The 15,685-nt window shown below is 42.1% G+C and overlaps 1 protein-coding gene across 1 annotated transcript; it reads right to left on the bottom strand.

Moving 5' to 3' along the window:
• Nucleotides 1-2,440: 2,440 nt before the first annotated feature.
• Nucleotides 2,441-3,710, bottom strand: LOC123426721 (keratin, type II cytoskeletal 2 epidermal-like). Its single transcript, XM_045110592.1, has 2 exons — nucleotides 3,017-3,710; nucleotides 2,441-2,900 (listed from the first exon to the last, which is right to left on the bottom strand). Exons 1-2 carry the CDS (start codon nucleotides 3,623-3,625, stop codon nucleotides 2,691-2,693), a joined length of 819 nt encoding a protein of 272 aa, XP_044966527.1. The 5' UTR covers nucleotides 3,626-3,710; the 3' UTR covers nucleotides 2,441-2,690.
• Between the last annotated feature and the right edge of the window lie 11,975 nt (nucleotides 3,711-15,685).

The following is a 15,685-nucleotide window of genomic DNA, read 5'->3' as shown; positions in this document are numbered from 1 at the left end:
ATAACACCTAAACATTCTAACTAGAATGTGAGAAAAAACTTTCAGATTTTTTGGTCCAACATAAATATACGAAATGAGATTTTTTGGATTAAAAAATGTTAGTTTTTGTATTTAGGATGCATGAAAAATTCCGAAAGTTTTATCCCACATTGTAGCTAGAATGTTTTGTTGTGCTGCGAAGTTTGAAGTTCAAATGTTGTATTATGTGGGAGAAACAAAAAAGAGAAAAGTGTTTGCACGAATCACGATGCATAAATGAACGGTTGGATAAGGGGGTGTCCTGAAGCCTATGCTCTATAATATGTTTTCGGTCATTGGAACGAAGAAAACGTCAGAACTTTCTTCCCGGAGGAGACTGCTGAACTCATATTACAAGTGCAGATTAGCAGCTATGGAGGAGAGGATTTTGTGTATTGGCCTCAGACTCGCTTTGGACTATATACTGTCCGTTTAGCATACAATCTCGCTCGATCTTCCGATTTCGGCTGCGGTCAAGTTGGGAAGTTCAGGAGAAATATTGGAAGGTAATCTGGGCAATCAAGGCCCCAAATAAAATGAACATAGTGCTCTGGAGGTTCGAACATGATTGCCTCCTATCCGGACTTCAATTAACACCATCGAAATATCCCCACAAGTTCTGCTTGTGTGCATTGTGGGAGAGACGAGAGTATTGAGCATTTTTTGCTGTTCTGTCAGTTTGCTTCCGAGGTTTGGAAAAACGTCAAAAAACTGTTCGACATCCACCTATGTCGCAAGAACTTCTGCTCAACGAAACAGTGGCTATTCGATTTCATTGATAGAGCATCACCGGAGCAGTCCACTATATTGGCAATCACTGTATGGTATATTTGGGAAGCAAGGAATGTGGTAAGAAATGGTGAAGGTAATATCCATCCACATCGTGTTGCCTCAAAGATCAATGCTTATATTGATCACTTCTGCTTCGTTACACCCCTTCTAAACACAAGGACGGTCCAAATTAATCGATACCTCTTTATAATAAAGGATAGGATGATCATATTCACGTATACGCTGTATTTGTTTTTCATACATATACGTCCTCCTCTGCTGGGCAACAACCATGAGGTCTTGTTTTGCATACGCTGATCATATTCACGTATGCGTTCATGTTTTCTCTATTTTTTAGGTATTATCACAGCTGCAATAACCATCTAGGCAACAAGACCTCATGTGCTAGAATTGTTTTTTACTCTAATAAAAATCTCCATGAACGCAGTATTCTCTGTTTTGTTTTCTTTTTCTTTTTCTTTTTTCCTTTTTTTTATTTCCTTTTCCTTTCTAAATGCGTTAGCTTTTTAAACCTCACACCATTTGTTTTTTAAAATGACGATTTTTTTCAAGTTCGTCAATTTTTCTTCAAAATAGATGATTTTTTTCACAAATTGATGAAGTTTTTTTTCTAAATTCGTGAACTATTCCTCAAATAGGCGAACTTTTTTTGAAAGTTAATAAACCTTTTATAAAGTTGATGATCTGTTATTTTAAAAATTGATGAACTATTACTTAAACCGTAATTTTGGTATTCTAAACCCTAAATTATTGGGAAGTTGTTAACAACTTTGGAAGATGTGCAGAACTTTATAAAAAATTCATACATAATTTAAAATTCTAAAATTGTGCACAAACTAAAATTGAGTCCATTTCATGACTCGGAGTAACGTCATCACATTATAACACCCCTTTCGCCCTTACCAACATCCGTGCGTTTCACATGATGTACATGCATACGTTTATCAAATCTATCCAACTTTTGTCAGCAAGTGAGAATGAACATACAAATGACCCATGCAAAATTTAAACTATTATTAATTCATAATTTTGATATTCTAAACTATTTTTCAATTTATTGAATAAGTTTCAAAAGAATAATAAATATCAAAAAGGAGAAAATGAATTTAAGAAAAGTTCAAAATATTTAAAATCACGAATTTTAAAAATGAAAATAAGGTGAAAATGAAATACGAAAGAAAAAGAAGCTGATAGGCAAAATTTAAACCAAAAATTACGAAAGTGGTACTGATATAGGGAAACCGTTATGATTTTTATATAAGAAAAATACCATATTTGGATTTGTCACATCTAGTAATGTGTCCTGTCGGTCGCTGCCTCTTGCATGGTGGCTACAGGTCTGAAGTGGGTGTAGCGGTGTCAGATATTAAGCGTTTGGTTGCTTGTTTTTGTTCAGTTACCTTCTGCCATATTAAGCGGTCGTTGAATGTTGCTGCTCACATACTAGCTAGGTCCTGTGAGTTTGCTTGTTCAAAAGCTGTGTACTATTCTACTCCAGAATGTATCAGGCAAACTCTATGTACTTATGTACCACATTAATTTATAAAATGCAGCATTCTCCTAAAAAAAGAGTGATGAGAGCTAACCAATCGTGCGGCCAGGAATTGGCCACGCGCGGAGACAAAAGAACTGATTGAATTCTCAACATATCCATGCAGAAACAGTACGTACAATAATCGACATACGTAGACACACAGCAAGTTAAAATACTCCATACAACATGCACGCAGGGCGCAGCAGCAACACACGACACCGACCAACGTACGTACGTATATATAACGAGCCATATATACGCACAAATTCCCGGCTCTTTTTGGACACACGCTCGCGCGTACGCGTGTGCTAGCTAGCTGCATCGCGGATCGATCAGCAGCAGCTGGCTAGCCGAAGAAGTGGTGCTTCTTCTTCCCCTCGCCGCGGCCGGACTCCTCGTCCTCGGCGTCCTCCGCCGACTCCTTGTACTCCTTCTTCTCGTGGTGCTCGTGGAACGCGTACCCGCCGCTGCCAATGGCCGCCACCGCCGCCACTTCCTCCTCGATCTTATGCCGGTGCGCGTTCTCCGGGTCCTTCTTCACCTGGTGCTTCTCGTACTACACACATGCACACATGCATGGCCGTTAATTCGCACCATCAATCAACGATAGAAACTTGCGTTCGTGCGCCTAAACATGTTTGCGCGACGAATTATCGTTCGGGAGGTACGTACCATGGCGAAGGCGCCGGAGGCGAGGGCACCTATCTCGCCGAGGTGCTCCTTGTGCTTGTGCTCCTTCTCCTCCTTCCGGTACTTCTCAGTCTCGCCCCGGGACGACCCGTACTCCTGGTCGTCGCCGCCAGATTTTTTGTACCCGCCGCCGATGTACTCGTCGTCGCCACCGGACTTCTTGTATCCGCCGCCGCTGTACTCGTCGTCGCCACCGGACTTCTTGTATCCGCCGCTGCTGTACTCATCCTCGCCGCTGGACTTCTTGTACCCGCCGCCGCTGCGGTCGTAGTCGTCGGTGCCGGACTTGTTGCGGCCGTAGTCCTCGTTGCTTGCCTTGTTGTAGCCGCTGTCGTACTCGTCCCCGCCGGACTTCTTGTACCCGGCGCCGCTGTACTCGTCGTCGCCGGTGGACTTGTTGTAGCCGCCGCGGCCGCTGCTGCGGTCGTAGTCGTCCGTGCCGGACTTCTTGTACCCGGTATCGTAGTCCTCGGCGCCGGACTTGTTGTAGCCACCTTCGCGGCGGTCGTAGCCCTCGTTGCTGGTCTTGTTCTCGTAGTCGCCGCCGGCGCCGGACCTGCCGTAGCCGCTGCTGCCGTACTGGTCAGCCATCTCGATCGAGTTAGGGACTACGGGAGAGAAACAAACTTGTCACGGGCTCACGGCTCACGGCTCACTAGTGTAATAAAGCTCACTGCTTGATACTAAGAGCACCGCAACGTGGAGTATTTATAGCGGGAGCACAAGGTATCTAGCGGACACTGGCACGGCTGTCAGTTTGGCAAGCAGATTGCGATTACTTTGCAGCATACGTATTGCTGAATTCAAACAAATTCACAGTTTTCACAGTTCTTTGAAAAAGATCAAAGGTCATATATTAAGTAGCGCAAACCCTTATAAAACACACATACAAAATTTGAAAGATACATAAAGAAAAATTGGGGTGCCAAAATTTTCTTCCTACATTCATCTGTAGACGATGCATTCGTAAGCAAGTCACCTCTGGCATTTGTCTCAGCGGTGCAAACTTATTGAAACTCAAAAGATTGTAGACTAAAATTTGGTATTAATTAATAAAATAAAAGTGATTGCACACTGTAGATCAAATACTCGTAACCTAAAATGCAATCTCATTTAAGTAATCACATTTAGGTCAAAGAATGATTTGGGAGGTAATCACATTTAGGTTAAAGAACGATTCGGAAGGCCGGTGATAGAGCGAGGCGGCGCGATAGTGGACCTAAACGTGGTGCAGTGGCGTCATGAGCCCCATGTCGATGACCCCAATGAGAGCGCTCGTGCTATAGCACTAGGCACACTCACCATTGCCACCATTGGGGCGAGCATCCTAACAGCCTCGCCTGCGGATAAGAAGCCGTAGGTCTTCGTCTATGTTGATGGTGAAACAACGATATAGTCTATTTCATGAGCAACATCAATGGCATGATGATGGTATGCTCACGAACGTCTTCAGGAATTCGGGGCCCCGGTGCGAGAAGGAAAATGGGCCCCTCGCATTTTTATTCCCTAGCTGCAAAGTGATCGTTGTCGAGACGCCAATTCAGTCAAAGCGAAAAGATAGATCGATCTACTCGGAAGAGATGGGAAGGGAAGTGATTAGCGAACGTCTGTACTGCGTGTGCGTTGTGGTTGTCGTTCGGTCTACACATCAGATCGGTCCTTCGAAATCCTCAAACCAAAAAAAAGATCGATCCATCGAATGAGATGGGCAGCGACTGGCTTCAGCGACCAGGCCCTAGAAGCCCAAAAGAAGTGCCAGGGTGAGTAAGCTGCACCTACCAAGCTAAGCTTTCCTCAAAAGGACGTCACCGATTCCTTTTCAATGCCCACCCTTTATTTAGCTGTTGGGGCAAGGCAAGCATAAGGAAAGTGTAGGTTCACACTCCTTCTCAGCAGGCATCCTACTCTCAAGAAGGTCTTGCCCCAAAAGCAGAGGCATTTGGTGAGGAGCTATGTTTGTACTTTTTCATCCCGGGTTATTTCTACACAAAAAATACAAAACTTAAGCCTAGAACCCACGGTCCAAGATGTGAGGATGTGGCATCCATCGTGTGTGCGTCCTGAGTTGTTTTTTTTTGGTCCTAAATGTGATCTGTTGAACATGACTGTGGCTAAATTGATTAATTTCTAATTATTTGTCATAAAGTGTGCAATCGCGCTTTGAGTTGCTGGACTCGTGTCGTATTTCACTCGAGCTTGTAGCTAGAACTAAGTGGTAAAAAGTCGTTGATGTAGATCAGTAGAGGCTACCAGCCGCGTCTGCATAGCAGTTCGCCGCGTCGGAGAAGGAAATGCTCGAGAGGGCATGTAGAATGTACCAAGTACGACCTCACGGAGGTGAGAAATACAAATCTCACACCCTCCTTGAAAAGGCCTAGGCTGACCAAGTGACGCTGTCGTGGACTAAGGGATCCCGGCCTAGTCGACCTAGTCTATGGGCTGGATTAATGGCCCAATACTGAAGGAAAGAATCCGGAGGCCTCTAAACCTATGGTGTAAGAACATCGAGTTCTCCAAGGAACTGGCGTGCAGTCCTAAAGGTTTAATAGATTCTGCATCTATTCCATAGATGGTAACCGGCCATATGTAACCCTAGATACCCCTGATGTCTATATAAGCCAGAGGATTTAGTCTGTAGAGACATGTATTCGTCATCATCCTTACAGTTTAGACCACAACTCATGATTTCAAGGTAGATCAACTATATACGTTGATACACCCATAATACAAACAAGAGCATGACGTAGGGTTTTACCTCCTTCAAGAGGGCCTGGATCTGGGTAGAGACACTATGTCCTCTGTCTTCTGTCCATCGGTCTGATCAACATCTTGCCCCCATTACCCGAGGTATGTCGGTTTTGACACCGACATTTGTGCTTTCATTGAGAGCTCGTTTTTGGATCACCAGAGAGTGATGGCTCACCTGCAGTTTGACATCATCATTGGTTATGGTGACATCTTTGTTTCCGGCCAACTTTTTGACTTGGGCAGTGTGGTGCTGCACGCTGACTCGACCAACCGCCTTGGCCGCGTCGAAACTTTCGCCCCGAACTAGATTGTCATGTTTGGAAGTCTGGAGTACGTCACGGATACCCGAGAAGACCTAGTTTTTTTTGGAACAAATCTCAGATCGATTTGAAGAACCCTCCAATACTACTCCTTCCGTTCCTAAATATAAGTCTTTTTAGGAATTCTACTGGAGGACTACATACGGATATATATGGACATACTTTAAAGTGTAGATTCATTCATTTTGCTTCGTATGCAGTCATTTAGTGAAATATCTTAAAAGACTTATATTTAGGAACAGAGGGAGTAGAACTCTAGAGAAGGTCTCCGATCTGACCATCAAGTCCGATCTCTTGACCAAGCTAATTCCGGAGACGGATCCGGTGGCCGGCGAGCCTGATCCGGTCCCCTCCTCGAATGGGGCCCAGAGCCAAACCTGTCCACAGACCTGCTGTAGGTCTCCGAGGAAACCTCCCTCGCTGCCGACCTAGTGTTAGCCCGGAGTGATGAGGATAACGGGCTTGTAGTAAGCAGCCCGAACAAACACATCTGGATTAGGCAGACTTATAGCCAGGCCCTCCATGCCAATGAGCTCTCTCAAATAAACGAGATGCTGGATCGAATACAGAACCTGGCAATCTCTACCACAGTGTACGTTCGGATCGGATGTAAATCCAACAATTAGGAAATTTTCATCCCACCCACCACCACCTAGTCGCCACGGCCGAGGACGTGACCGACATGCTTGACATCGGCTCCGACGAGGGCATAGACATGGAAGAAGGTGACCCTACCAATTTTGGAGCACTCACACTTGCGGCCATTCCCGGCACGGGGAATTGGCCCGCAACAGCTACATACAATGTCCACGTCATTGACACTTCAAAGGAAGATCCCATGAAGGAGCCCAAGGAGGGCTCTAAACGACGTCTCCCAAAGCGGAAGCCGACGAGTACGAGTGGAAGGACAAGGAAGACAGACTCCACGGGCGACGGTGATCACGGCGTTGCCCCCGATCCCTCATAAAGCTAGGGTGGAAACGATCAAGTCTCACCTGCCCAACAAAATGGGCTAACGGGGACGCCTTGAAAGGATGGCCCCGATAACATGGACACCTCAGATGATGGCTCGGACGAGGATTACCTCCCCAAGTCCAAGGACAAGGTTAGCCTCAGACCCGAAGACTTTGTGGTGCCCACGAACCCATCCGGGCAGATCCGTTTTTAGCGCCATCTAATCGCAATGGCACGAAGCATGAAAAAGAAACATCAAGAGTTGTGCACTCATGAAAACATTCTCAATGATGAGTGGGCAAAATTCCTAGCAGCCGAGAAAGAGCTCGAAGCCCGATGTGAGGTACCCAAGTCGTTCCCACATCGGAAGGTGCTGGCCAATTTTGATCACGAAGCAAGAGATGACGAATTGCATGTATATGTCAACACATATCAGACCGAACGGCCCCTAGAGTGCAAGACCCGCTAGAAGGGGTACATAAAGAACTCCGTGCAAATATGCGCCCTCATGGCAAGATCCCGTGTGATTTTCTCGAGCCCTTCGACCTCCGCACTAAGTTTCATGCAAATGTTGAAGATGAAAGAGGGGATGCCTTCCGAGGCACCCCCAAGCTGAGACACTTGAGTCTTCCTTGGATATTACCTTGGGGTTTCCTTGGGCATCCCCAAGATTAGGTTCTTTCTTCTCCTTATTCTCCTCATATCGGTATCTCACCGAAAACTTGAAAATTTCAATCACACAAAACTTAATGGAACTTTGTGAGATGGGTTAGTGTAATAAAGATAGATCATTCACTTAGGTACTGCCAAGACAATATTCATAATTGTTCTCATATAATAACTACTATATTCTATCATTTCCATAATTTATATCACTAAATATAAGCTAGGGAAACATTAAAACAAGCAAACTATGCATGGAAAACAGAATGTGTCAAAAACAGAACACTCTGTAAAGATCTGAACTTAACCATACTTCCATATCTCTTAAAATTCTGAGCAATTAGTGCAGAGAAAAGATTTTGCACATAAACACTGTATAAAAATTTCAGAATGTTTTGGAGCTCCAGTAAAATCAAAGAATTCATATACTGGACATAAAGCTTTTTGTTTTTGCACAGAATCAAATCAACAAGTATCCATACTATCCCAAAGGCTTTACTTAGTACATTATTGAAATAAAAGACACAAAACATGATAACTACAGTATCTTAATCATGTGAACACACAAAAATAGAAAGGATAAGTGTTGGGTTGTCTCGCAACAAGCACTTTTCTTTAAAGCCTTTTAGCTAGGCATGATGATTCCAATGATGCTCACATAAGAGGTAGTAACTGGGACATGCATGAGAGCATCATGAACAACATGGCAAGAACATTTAATTCTAACATGCTTCCTATGCATAGGTATTCCGCAAACAAACACTTTATGGATGCAAGAACCAGCTAGCATAGGAAGGCAAAACAAGGCAAAACAAGCTTGGGTCAAATATTAAGTGCAACAAACGGAATCTCAAACATGTCATTCTCATCAAACATTGCATCCCCAAGCTCGTGGTTTTGCATATCATTAGTATAAACATCAATAGCATGAATGGCACCAATAGTATCACAATTATTATCATCATAACTTTCCAGGTTAGTACCAAAAACATTTTCAATACTATAAGGAGTGTCGTCATTTTCCCAATAATAATCACTAGAACAAGTAGTAGGCATAACAAAATAATCATCAAGCGTATCATTATCCACACTACTTTTGGATTCATTCTCAACAATGATAGGAGCAAAATTATTTCCTTTACCTTTTCTTCTCTTCGTCTTATTCTTTAATACATTTTGTGTGGGTTTAAGAATTTTTTGAGCTTCTTATTGAAGAGATTGGTTCGACGGGAAGCTCCTCCTTGCAACATGATTAATTACGAGAAACAATATGAGGGTATTGGGAAACCTTTACCCTTTAATTAGTATTTCTCTTATACTCTATTGGTTTCTCGTCTTTTTATAGTTGGCAATATAATCTTTCTCATTGCAATTTACTACAAAAATATATAGATTTCATGTAGATTAGTTTCATTATCATTAGTGATAAGGAATATATCAGACCAATCATTTTTTTGTGATAATTCTTCACACCCCAAAAATAATTAAAGTTCACGGGAGATCAAATTATCACAATATTTGGAAAAGGTACGATAATGAAAATGCATGCATTGGAAATTAAGATGAACAACCCTATTGCAAAGTTCAAAATTAATGGGATGAAGAGAACATAATCTTGTGGCAAGTTCATCTATCACTTTAAGCCACCAATTGGTTTTACCATGTTTATGCTTCTTACGAAATCTATCATCCCTATATGTCATGTCTTCGCAAATTTTATTAACTTTACAAAAATTGACATGCTTATAAAAATATATTTTTCTCATGACTAGTGTAATCATTATTTGCATCATGGATATCCAAAGAAATCATACTAACAATATTGCTATCATGCTCATCATTCAATGATTTCACATTAAGAATTTTTATAAATTCTTCCTCTAACAGTTGAGCACAATTTTCCGAACCATCATTTTCACGACACACATTATAAAGGCGAGGATATGGAGGCAACCTAAATTCCATTTATTGTAGTTCTGTTTTATAAAACAAAATTAGTGAAAAGAAGAAATTAAAAGATTTAATTGCAAGATCTAAACATAGACCTTCAAGAAGTCACCTCCCTGGCAACGACGCCGGAAAAGATCTTGTTGTCTACTACACAACTTTATTCTTGTAGACCGCGTTGGCCTCAAAGCGCAGAGTTTTGTAGGACGGTAGCAATTTTCCTTACGTTGATAACCTAAGGTTTATCAATCCATAGAAGGTGTAGGATGAAGATGGTCTCTCCCAAATAACCCTGCAATCAAATAGAAGAAACCTCCTTTGTCCCTAACACACCCAATAGAATGTTAAATTGTATAGGTGCACTAGTTCAATGAAGATATGGTGATACAAGTGCAATATGGATAGTAGAAATAGGTTTTTGTAATATGAAAATATAAAAACAACAAGGTAACAAGTAATAAAAGTCATAATAAACGGTATTGCAATGCTTAGAAATAAGGCATATAGTTCATACTTTCACTAGTGCAATCTCTCGATAATGATAACATAATAGAATCATATGATCATCCCTCAACATGCGACAAAGAATCACTTCAAAGTTCATAAGTAGCAGAGAATATAAGATGAAATTGTTGTAGGTAGTAGAACCCCCTTAAAGCTTTCCTGATCAATCTATTGAGATATTTCTATAAGTGTCACAAATATCCCTAGACTTTGTACTAGAATAACACCTATGTTACACATCAATCATCCCTAATGTCACCTAGATACTCCAATGTCAAGTATCCTTGGGTTAATTATTTGACATGCATCAAACAAATTTGGATTCAATGTATTCAATCCAACACAAATAACTTCAAGGATTACCTCAAGATTTCTATCGGAGAAAGTAGGACAAGAACTTGTAAGAACCCGTATGCATAGATTAGCCCATTATCGCCACAAGAATCCGCAAGTTTAGTACCAAAACATATATCATGTGAATGGATAAAACACCCCATTGTCACCAGGGTGTCCACATGCAAGACATACATCAAGTGATCTCAAATCTAATATTCAATCCTTCATAGCAAAGTCTCAAAGGGAAAGATTGAATTCATTACATCAAGATAGCAAGGGATAAACACCATATAATCCAACTATATTAACAAATCCCATGATACATCAAGATCATTAAATCTCAAGAACGCGAGGGAGAGTGGTCAAACACATACCTACTAGGACATACCCTCAGCCCCGAGGGTGAACTACTCCCTCTTTGCCATGGACACCACTGGGAAGATGAAGATGGACTCTTGTGATGATTGCCCCCTCCGGCAGGGTGCCGGAACAAGGGTCCAAATGAGTTTTCTTTGGTAGAGAGGCTTGTAGCGGTAGAGTGGAAGTTCTAGATTTATATATGAGATTTTATGTATATATTTGATTTTTCAGCATTGGAATCATGTCAAACAAAGCCACATGGTGGTCCCAAGCCATCAGGGAATGCCCGGGGGGTGTCTGTGCCCTGTTGGCTTGGCATCAACAGGTGGTCCTCCTTCGATGTTTTATTACTCCAGTATTTCTTTTTTGTTCCAGAAAAAGTCATCAAAATAGTTTTGGGTGATTCCGATAACTTTTATTTTCTTCACAAAAAACAAAACCACGATAATTCTGCTGAAAACAACGTAAGTCCTGGTTAGTTACAATTAAATCATATGTAGTGCATCAAAACCATATAAAAGTATTGTAAACATAGTTAAATATGGCATGAATACTTCTTAAATTATAGATACATTGGAGACGTATCACATTGCGAGGTGCGAGGTCTGAGGCCTTGACGAGGCGTCTACGGTTGCGGAGGGTGTTAGCCCCTACAACCTCTTCAGCCGCCGCCCATTTCCTTGGCAGGGACGAAGTGCCTTTGCTCTCCTTCTCCGCCTCTTCCCATCCTCCCTGCTCGTCGAAGGACACGATCCGAACGTCGGTGGACTTTGTGTCCGAAGGATCTCGGATCCAAAGACTTTCCTTCTTTTCCCGTGTCCCTACTTGAAGTTAGCTAGGGCCTCTAAAGGCACCACAAGCAGGAGGGCTTGGATCTCGGGGGTCTTGCCATCCTCGGGTAAGGGCGACGGGCACTTGATACGTCCCTCCTTGGAATCCCATTTATAGGGACAATTGATGAACTTGAATTAATATGAAAAGAAGGATTGATTAAAATCGACGGCGTTGGCTGATACGTCTCAAATGTATCTATAATTTTTGATGGTTTCATGCAGTTATCTTGTCAACTTTGGATGTTTTATATACCTTTTATATCTTTTTTGGGACTAACTTATTAATTCAGTGCCAAGTGCCAGTTCTTGTTTTTTCTGTGTTTTTGACTCTTTTCTGATCTGATTTTGGAACGGAGTCCAAACGGAATAAAATCCCCGAAATATTTTTTTCCAGAACAGAAGAAGATCGGCGGACTTCAGGGCCAACGCAGGAGGCCCATAGGGAGCCCACAAGCCCTGTGGCCCGGCCACCAGGCTTGTGGCCTCCCTGGAGCTCCCGTGCCCTAGCTCTTTGGCCTATATATTCCCTAAAATCCCAGAAAAAATCAGGGCGTCCACGAAACCACTTTTCTGCCGCCGCAAGCTTCCGTTTCCGCGAGATATCATCAGGAGACCCTTCCCGGTGCCCTGCCGGAGGGGACTTTGGAGCTGGAGGGCTTCTACATCAACATCATTGCCTCTCCAATGACTCGTGAGTAGTCCACTTCAGACCTACAGGTCCGTAGTTAGTAGCTAGATGGCTTCTTCTCTCTCTTGGATCTTCAATACAAAGTTCTCCATGATCTTCATGGAGATCTATCCGATGTAATCCTCTTTGGCGGTGTGTTTGTCGAGATCCGATGAATTGTGGATTTGTGATCAGATTATCTATGAATTATATTTGAGTCTTTGCTGATTTCTTATATGCATGATTTGATATCCTTGTAAGTCTCTCCGAGTGTTGGGTTTTGTTTGGCCAACTAGATCTATGATTCTTGCAATGGGAGAAGTGCTTGGTTTTGGGTTCATACAGTGCGGTGACCTTTCCCAGTGACAGAAGGGGCAGCAAGGCACGCATCGTGTTGTTGCCATCAAGGGTAACAAGATGGGCTTTCATCATAGATTTGAGATTGTCCATCTACATCATGTCATCTTGCTTAAGGCGTTACTCTGTTCTGATGAACCCAATACACTAGATACATGCTGGATAGCGGTCGATGTGTGGAGTAATAGTACTAGATGCAGAAAGTATCGGTCTACTTGTTTTGGACGTGATGCCTATAGATATGATCATTGCCATAGATAACGTCATGACTTTGCGCGGTTCTATCAATTGCTCAACAGTAATTCGTTCACCCACCGTCTACTTGCTTTCATGAGAGAAGCCACTAGTGAAAACTACGGCCTCCGGGTCTATTCACAACTATCATCTCCGCTTTCACTTTCACTTTGCTTTGTTTCCTTTTTGTTTTCAGTTCTCACTTTGCAAACAATCTATAAGGGATTAACAACCCCTTCATAGCGTTGGGTGCAAGCTCTTTGTGTTTGTGCAGGTACTTGTGACTTGACGCAATCCTCCTACTGGATTGATACCTTGGTTCTCAAACTGAGGGAAATACTTACCGCCGCTATGCTACATCACCCTTTCCTCTTCAAGGGAACACCAACGCAAGGCTCCAAGGCCGCGGGGGAATCCTTTGCATATTTGCCAAGGAAATCCCTATAGGCGTAGCCGACATCAGAAGGATTTCTGGCTCTGTTGCCGGGGAAGGTCTGTTGTTGCAGTAGCAGAAGGATTTCTGGCACCGTTGCCGGGGAGGATCACTTGCCGAGGAGTATCAAGACAAGAATAATCTCCCATCAACACACCGATTTCTGGCGCCATTGCCGGGGAGAGATCAAGTCAAGATCTATCCAAGTAAGTGTCACAAACTCATCTCTTGCATTTACCTTTTTTTGCCAGTTGCCTCTCGTTTTCCTCTCCCCCACTTCACATTTTCCATTTTCATTTGCCTTTCTCCCTTGCCGTTTTCTTTTGCCTTTTTCCTTTTTTCCTTTGCCCATTTTCTTGCTTGCTTGTGTTCTTGTTTGTTTGTTGAAGTCATCATGGCTGAAAACACCAAACTTTGTGACTTCTTGAATACTAATAATAATGATTTTATTAGTACTCCGATTGCTCCCGCCACTAGTGCGGAATCGTATGAAATCAACGCTGCCTTGCTGAATCTTCTTATAAAATAGCAATTTTCTGGCCTTCCTAGTGAAGATGCCGCATCCCATCTTAATACTTTTGTTGAACTTTGCGATATGCAAAAGAAGAAAGATGTGGATAATGATGTTGTTAAATTGAAGCTTTTTCCGTTCTCTTTGCGAGATCGTGCGAAAACTTGGTTTTCTTCTTTGCCTAAAAATAGTATCGATTCTTGGAATAAGTGCAAAGATGCTTACATATCCAAGTATTTTCCACCGGCTAAGATTATCTCTCTCCGTAACGATATCATGAATTTCAAGCAACTTGATCATGAACACGTTGCACAATCTTGGGAGAGGATGAAGTTAATGATTAGAAATTGTCCCGCTCATGGCTTGAGTTTGTGGATGATTATACAAATCTTTTACGCTGGTTTGAATTTTGCTTCTCACAATATCTTGGACTCCGCCTCAGGTGGAACGTTCATGTAAATCACGTTAGGAGAAGCTACAAAACTCCTAGACAATATCATGACCAACTACTCTCAGTGGCACACTGAAAGGTCACCTGCTAGCAAAAAGGTACACGCTATAGAAGAAATTAACTCGCTTAGTGCTAAGATGGACAAGTTGATGAATTTGGTTGCTAGTAGAAATGCTCCTTTAGATCCTAATGACATGCCACTATCTTCCTTGATTGAGAGTAGCAACGCTAGTTTGGACGTTAATTTTGTTGGTAGGAATAATTTTGGCAACAACAATGCTTTTAGAGGAAACTATGTTCCTAGGCCTTTTCCTAGTAACTCCTCTAACAACTATGGCAATTCCTACAACAACACTTATGGAAATCATAACAAATTAACCTCTGATTTAGAGAATAATATCAAAGAGTTCATCAACTCTCAAATGATTTTCAATGCGTCCATAGAGGAAAAACTACTCAAAATAGACGATTTGGCTAAGAGCGTTGATAGGATGTCTTGCGATATTGATGCTTTGAAAGTTAGATGTGCTCCTCCCAAGGTTAACTTGGTTGAAACTTTAAAAGCTATGCGTGTCTCCATGAATGGGAGCAAAGAAAGAACTGCCCAAATTCGCGCTAAGCATGAACGGTTTAAAAGGGTGCGTTCTAGTGATGCAAATCACGAAGATCTTAAAGTGCTTGGTGTGACTCCTCTTGAATCTTTGTTTCCGCGTGTCAAACCTATTGATGAAGGGACTGGATATGAATCCACTTTGGTTGAAAAACGCCCCAATGATTCGGAGTCCACCTATCTTGATGATAAAGATGTGGAGAGTGGAGTAGAAGAAATCAAAATATTGGGTAGTAATGAAACTCCCACTTTGGATTTCAAGGAATTCAATTATGATAGTTGCTCCTTGTTTGAATGCATTTCCTTGATGCAATCAATTGCAAACTCTCCACATGCTTATAGCCAAAGCAAAGCCTTTACCGCTCATATTGTAGATGCTATGATGAAATCTCTTGAAGAGAAACTCGAATTAGAAGTCTTTATACCTAGAAAACTTCATGATGAGTGGGAACCTACTATCAAAATCAAAATAAAAAACTATGAATGCAATGCTTTGTGTGATTTGGGTGCTAGTGTTTCCGCGATTCCAAAGTCTTTATGTGATATTCTTGGTTTTCATGAGATTGAAGAGTGTTCTCTTAATTGGCATCTTGCGGATTCTACTGTCAAGAAACCCATGGGAAGGATCAATGATGTTTTTATTGTTGCAAATAAGAACTATGTACCCGTGGATTTCATTGTACTTGACATAGATTGCAATCCTTCATGTCCCATTATTCCTGG

This window comes from Hordeum vulgare, chromosome 2H, assembly GCF_904849725.1.
Source record: "Hordeum vulgare subsp. vulgare chromosome 2H, MorexV3_pseudomolecules_assembly, whole genome shotgun sequence".
Lineage (NCBI taxonomy): Eukaryota > Viridiplantae > Streptophyta > Magnoliopsida > Poales > Poaceae > Hordeum > Hordeum vulgare.
Note: the sequence above shows the minus strand (reverse complement) of the source record. Positions and strands in the feature narration are given on the sequence as shown.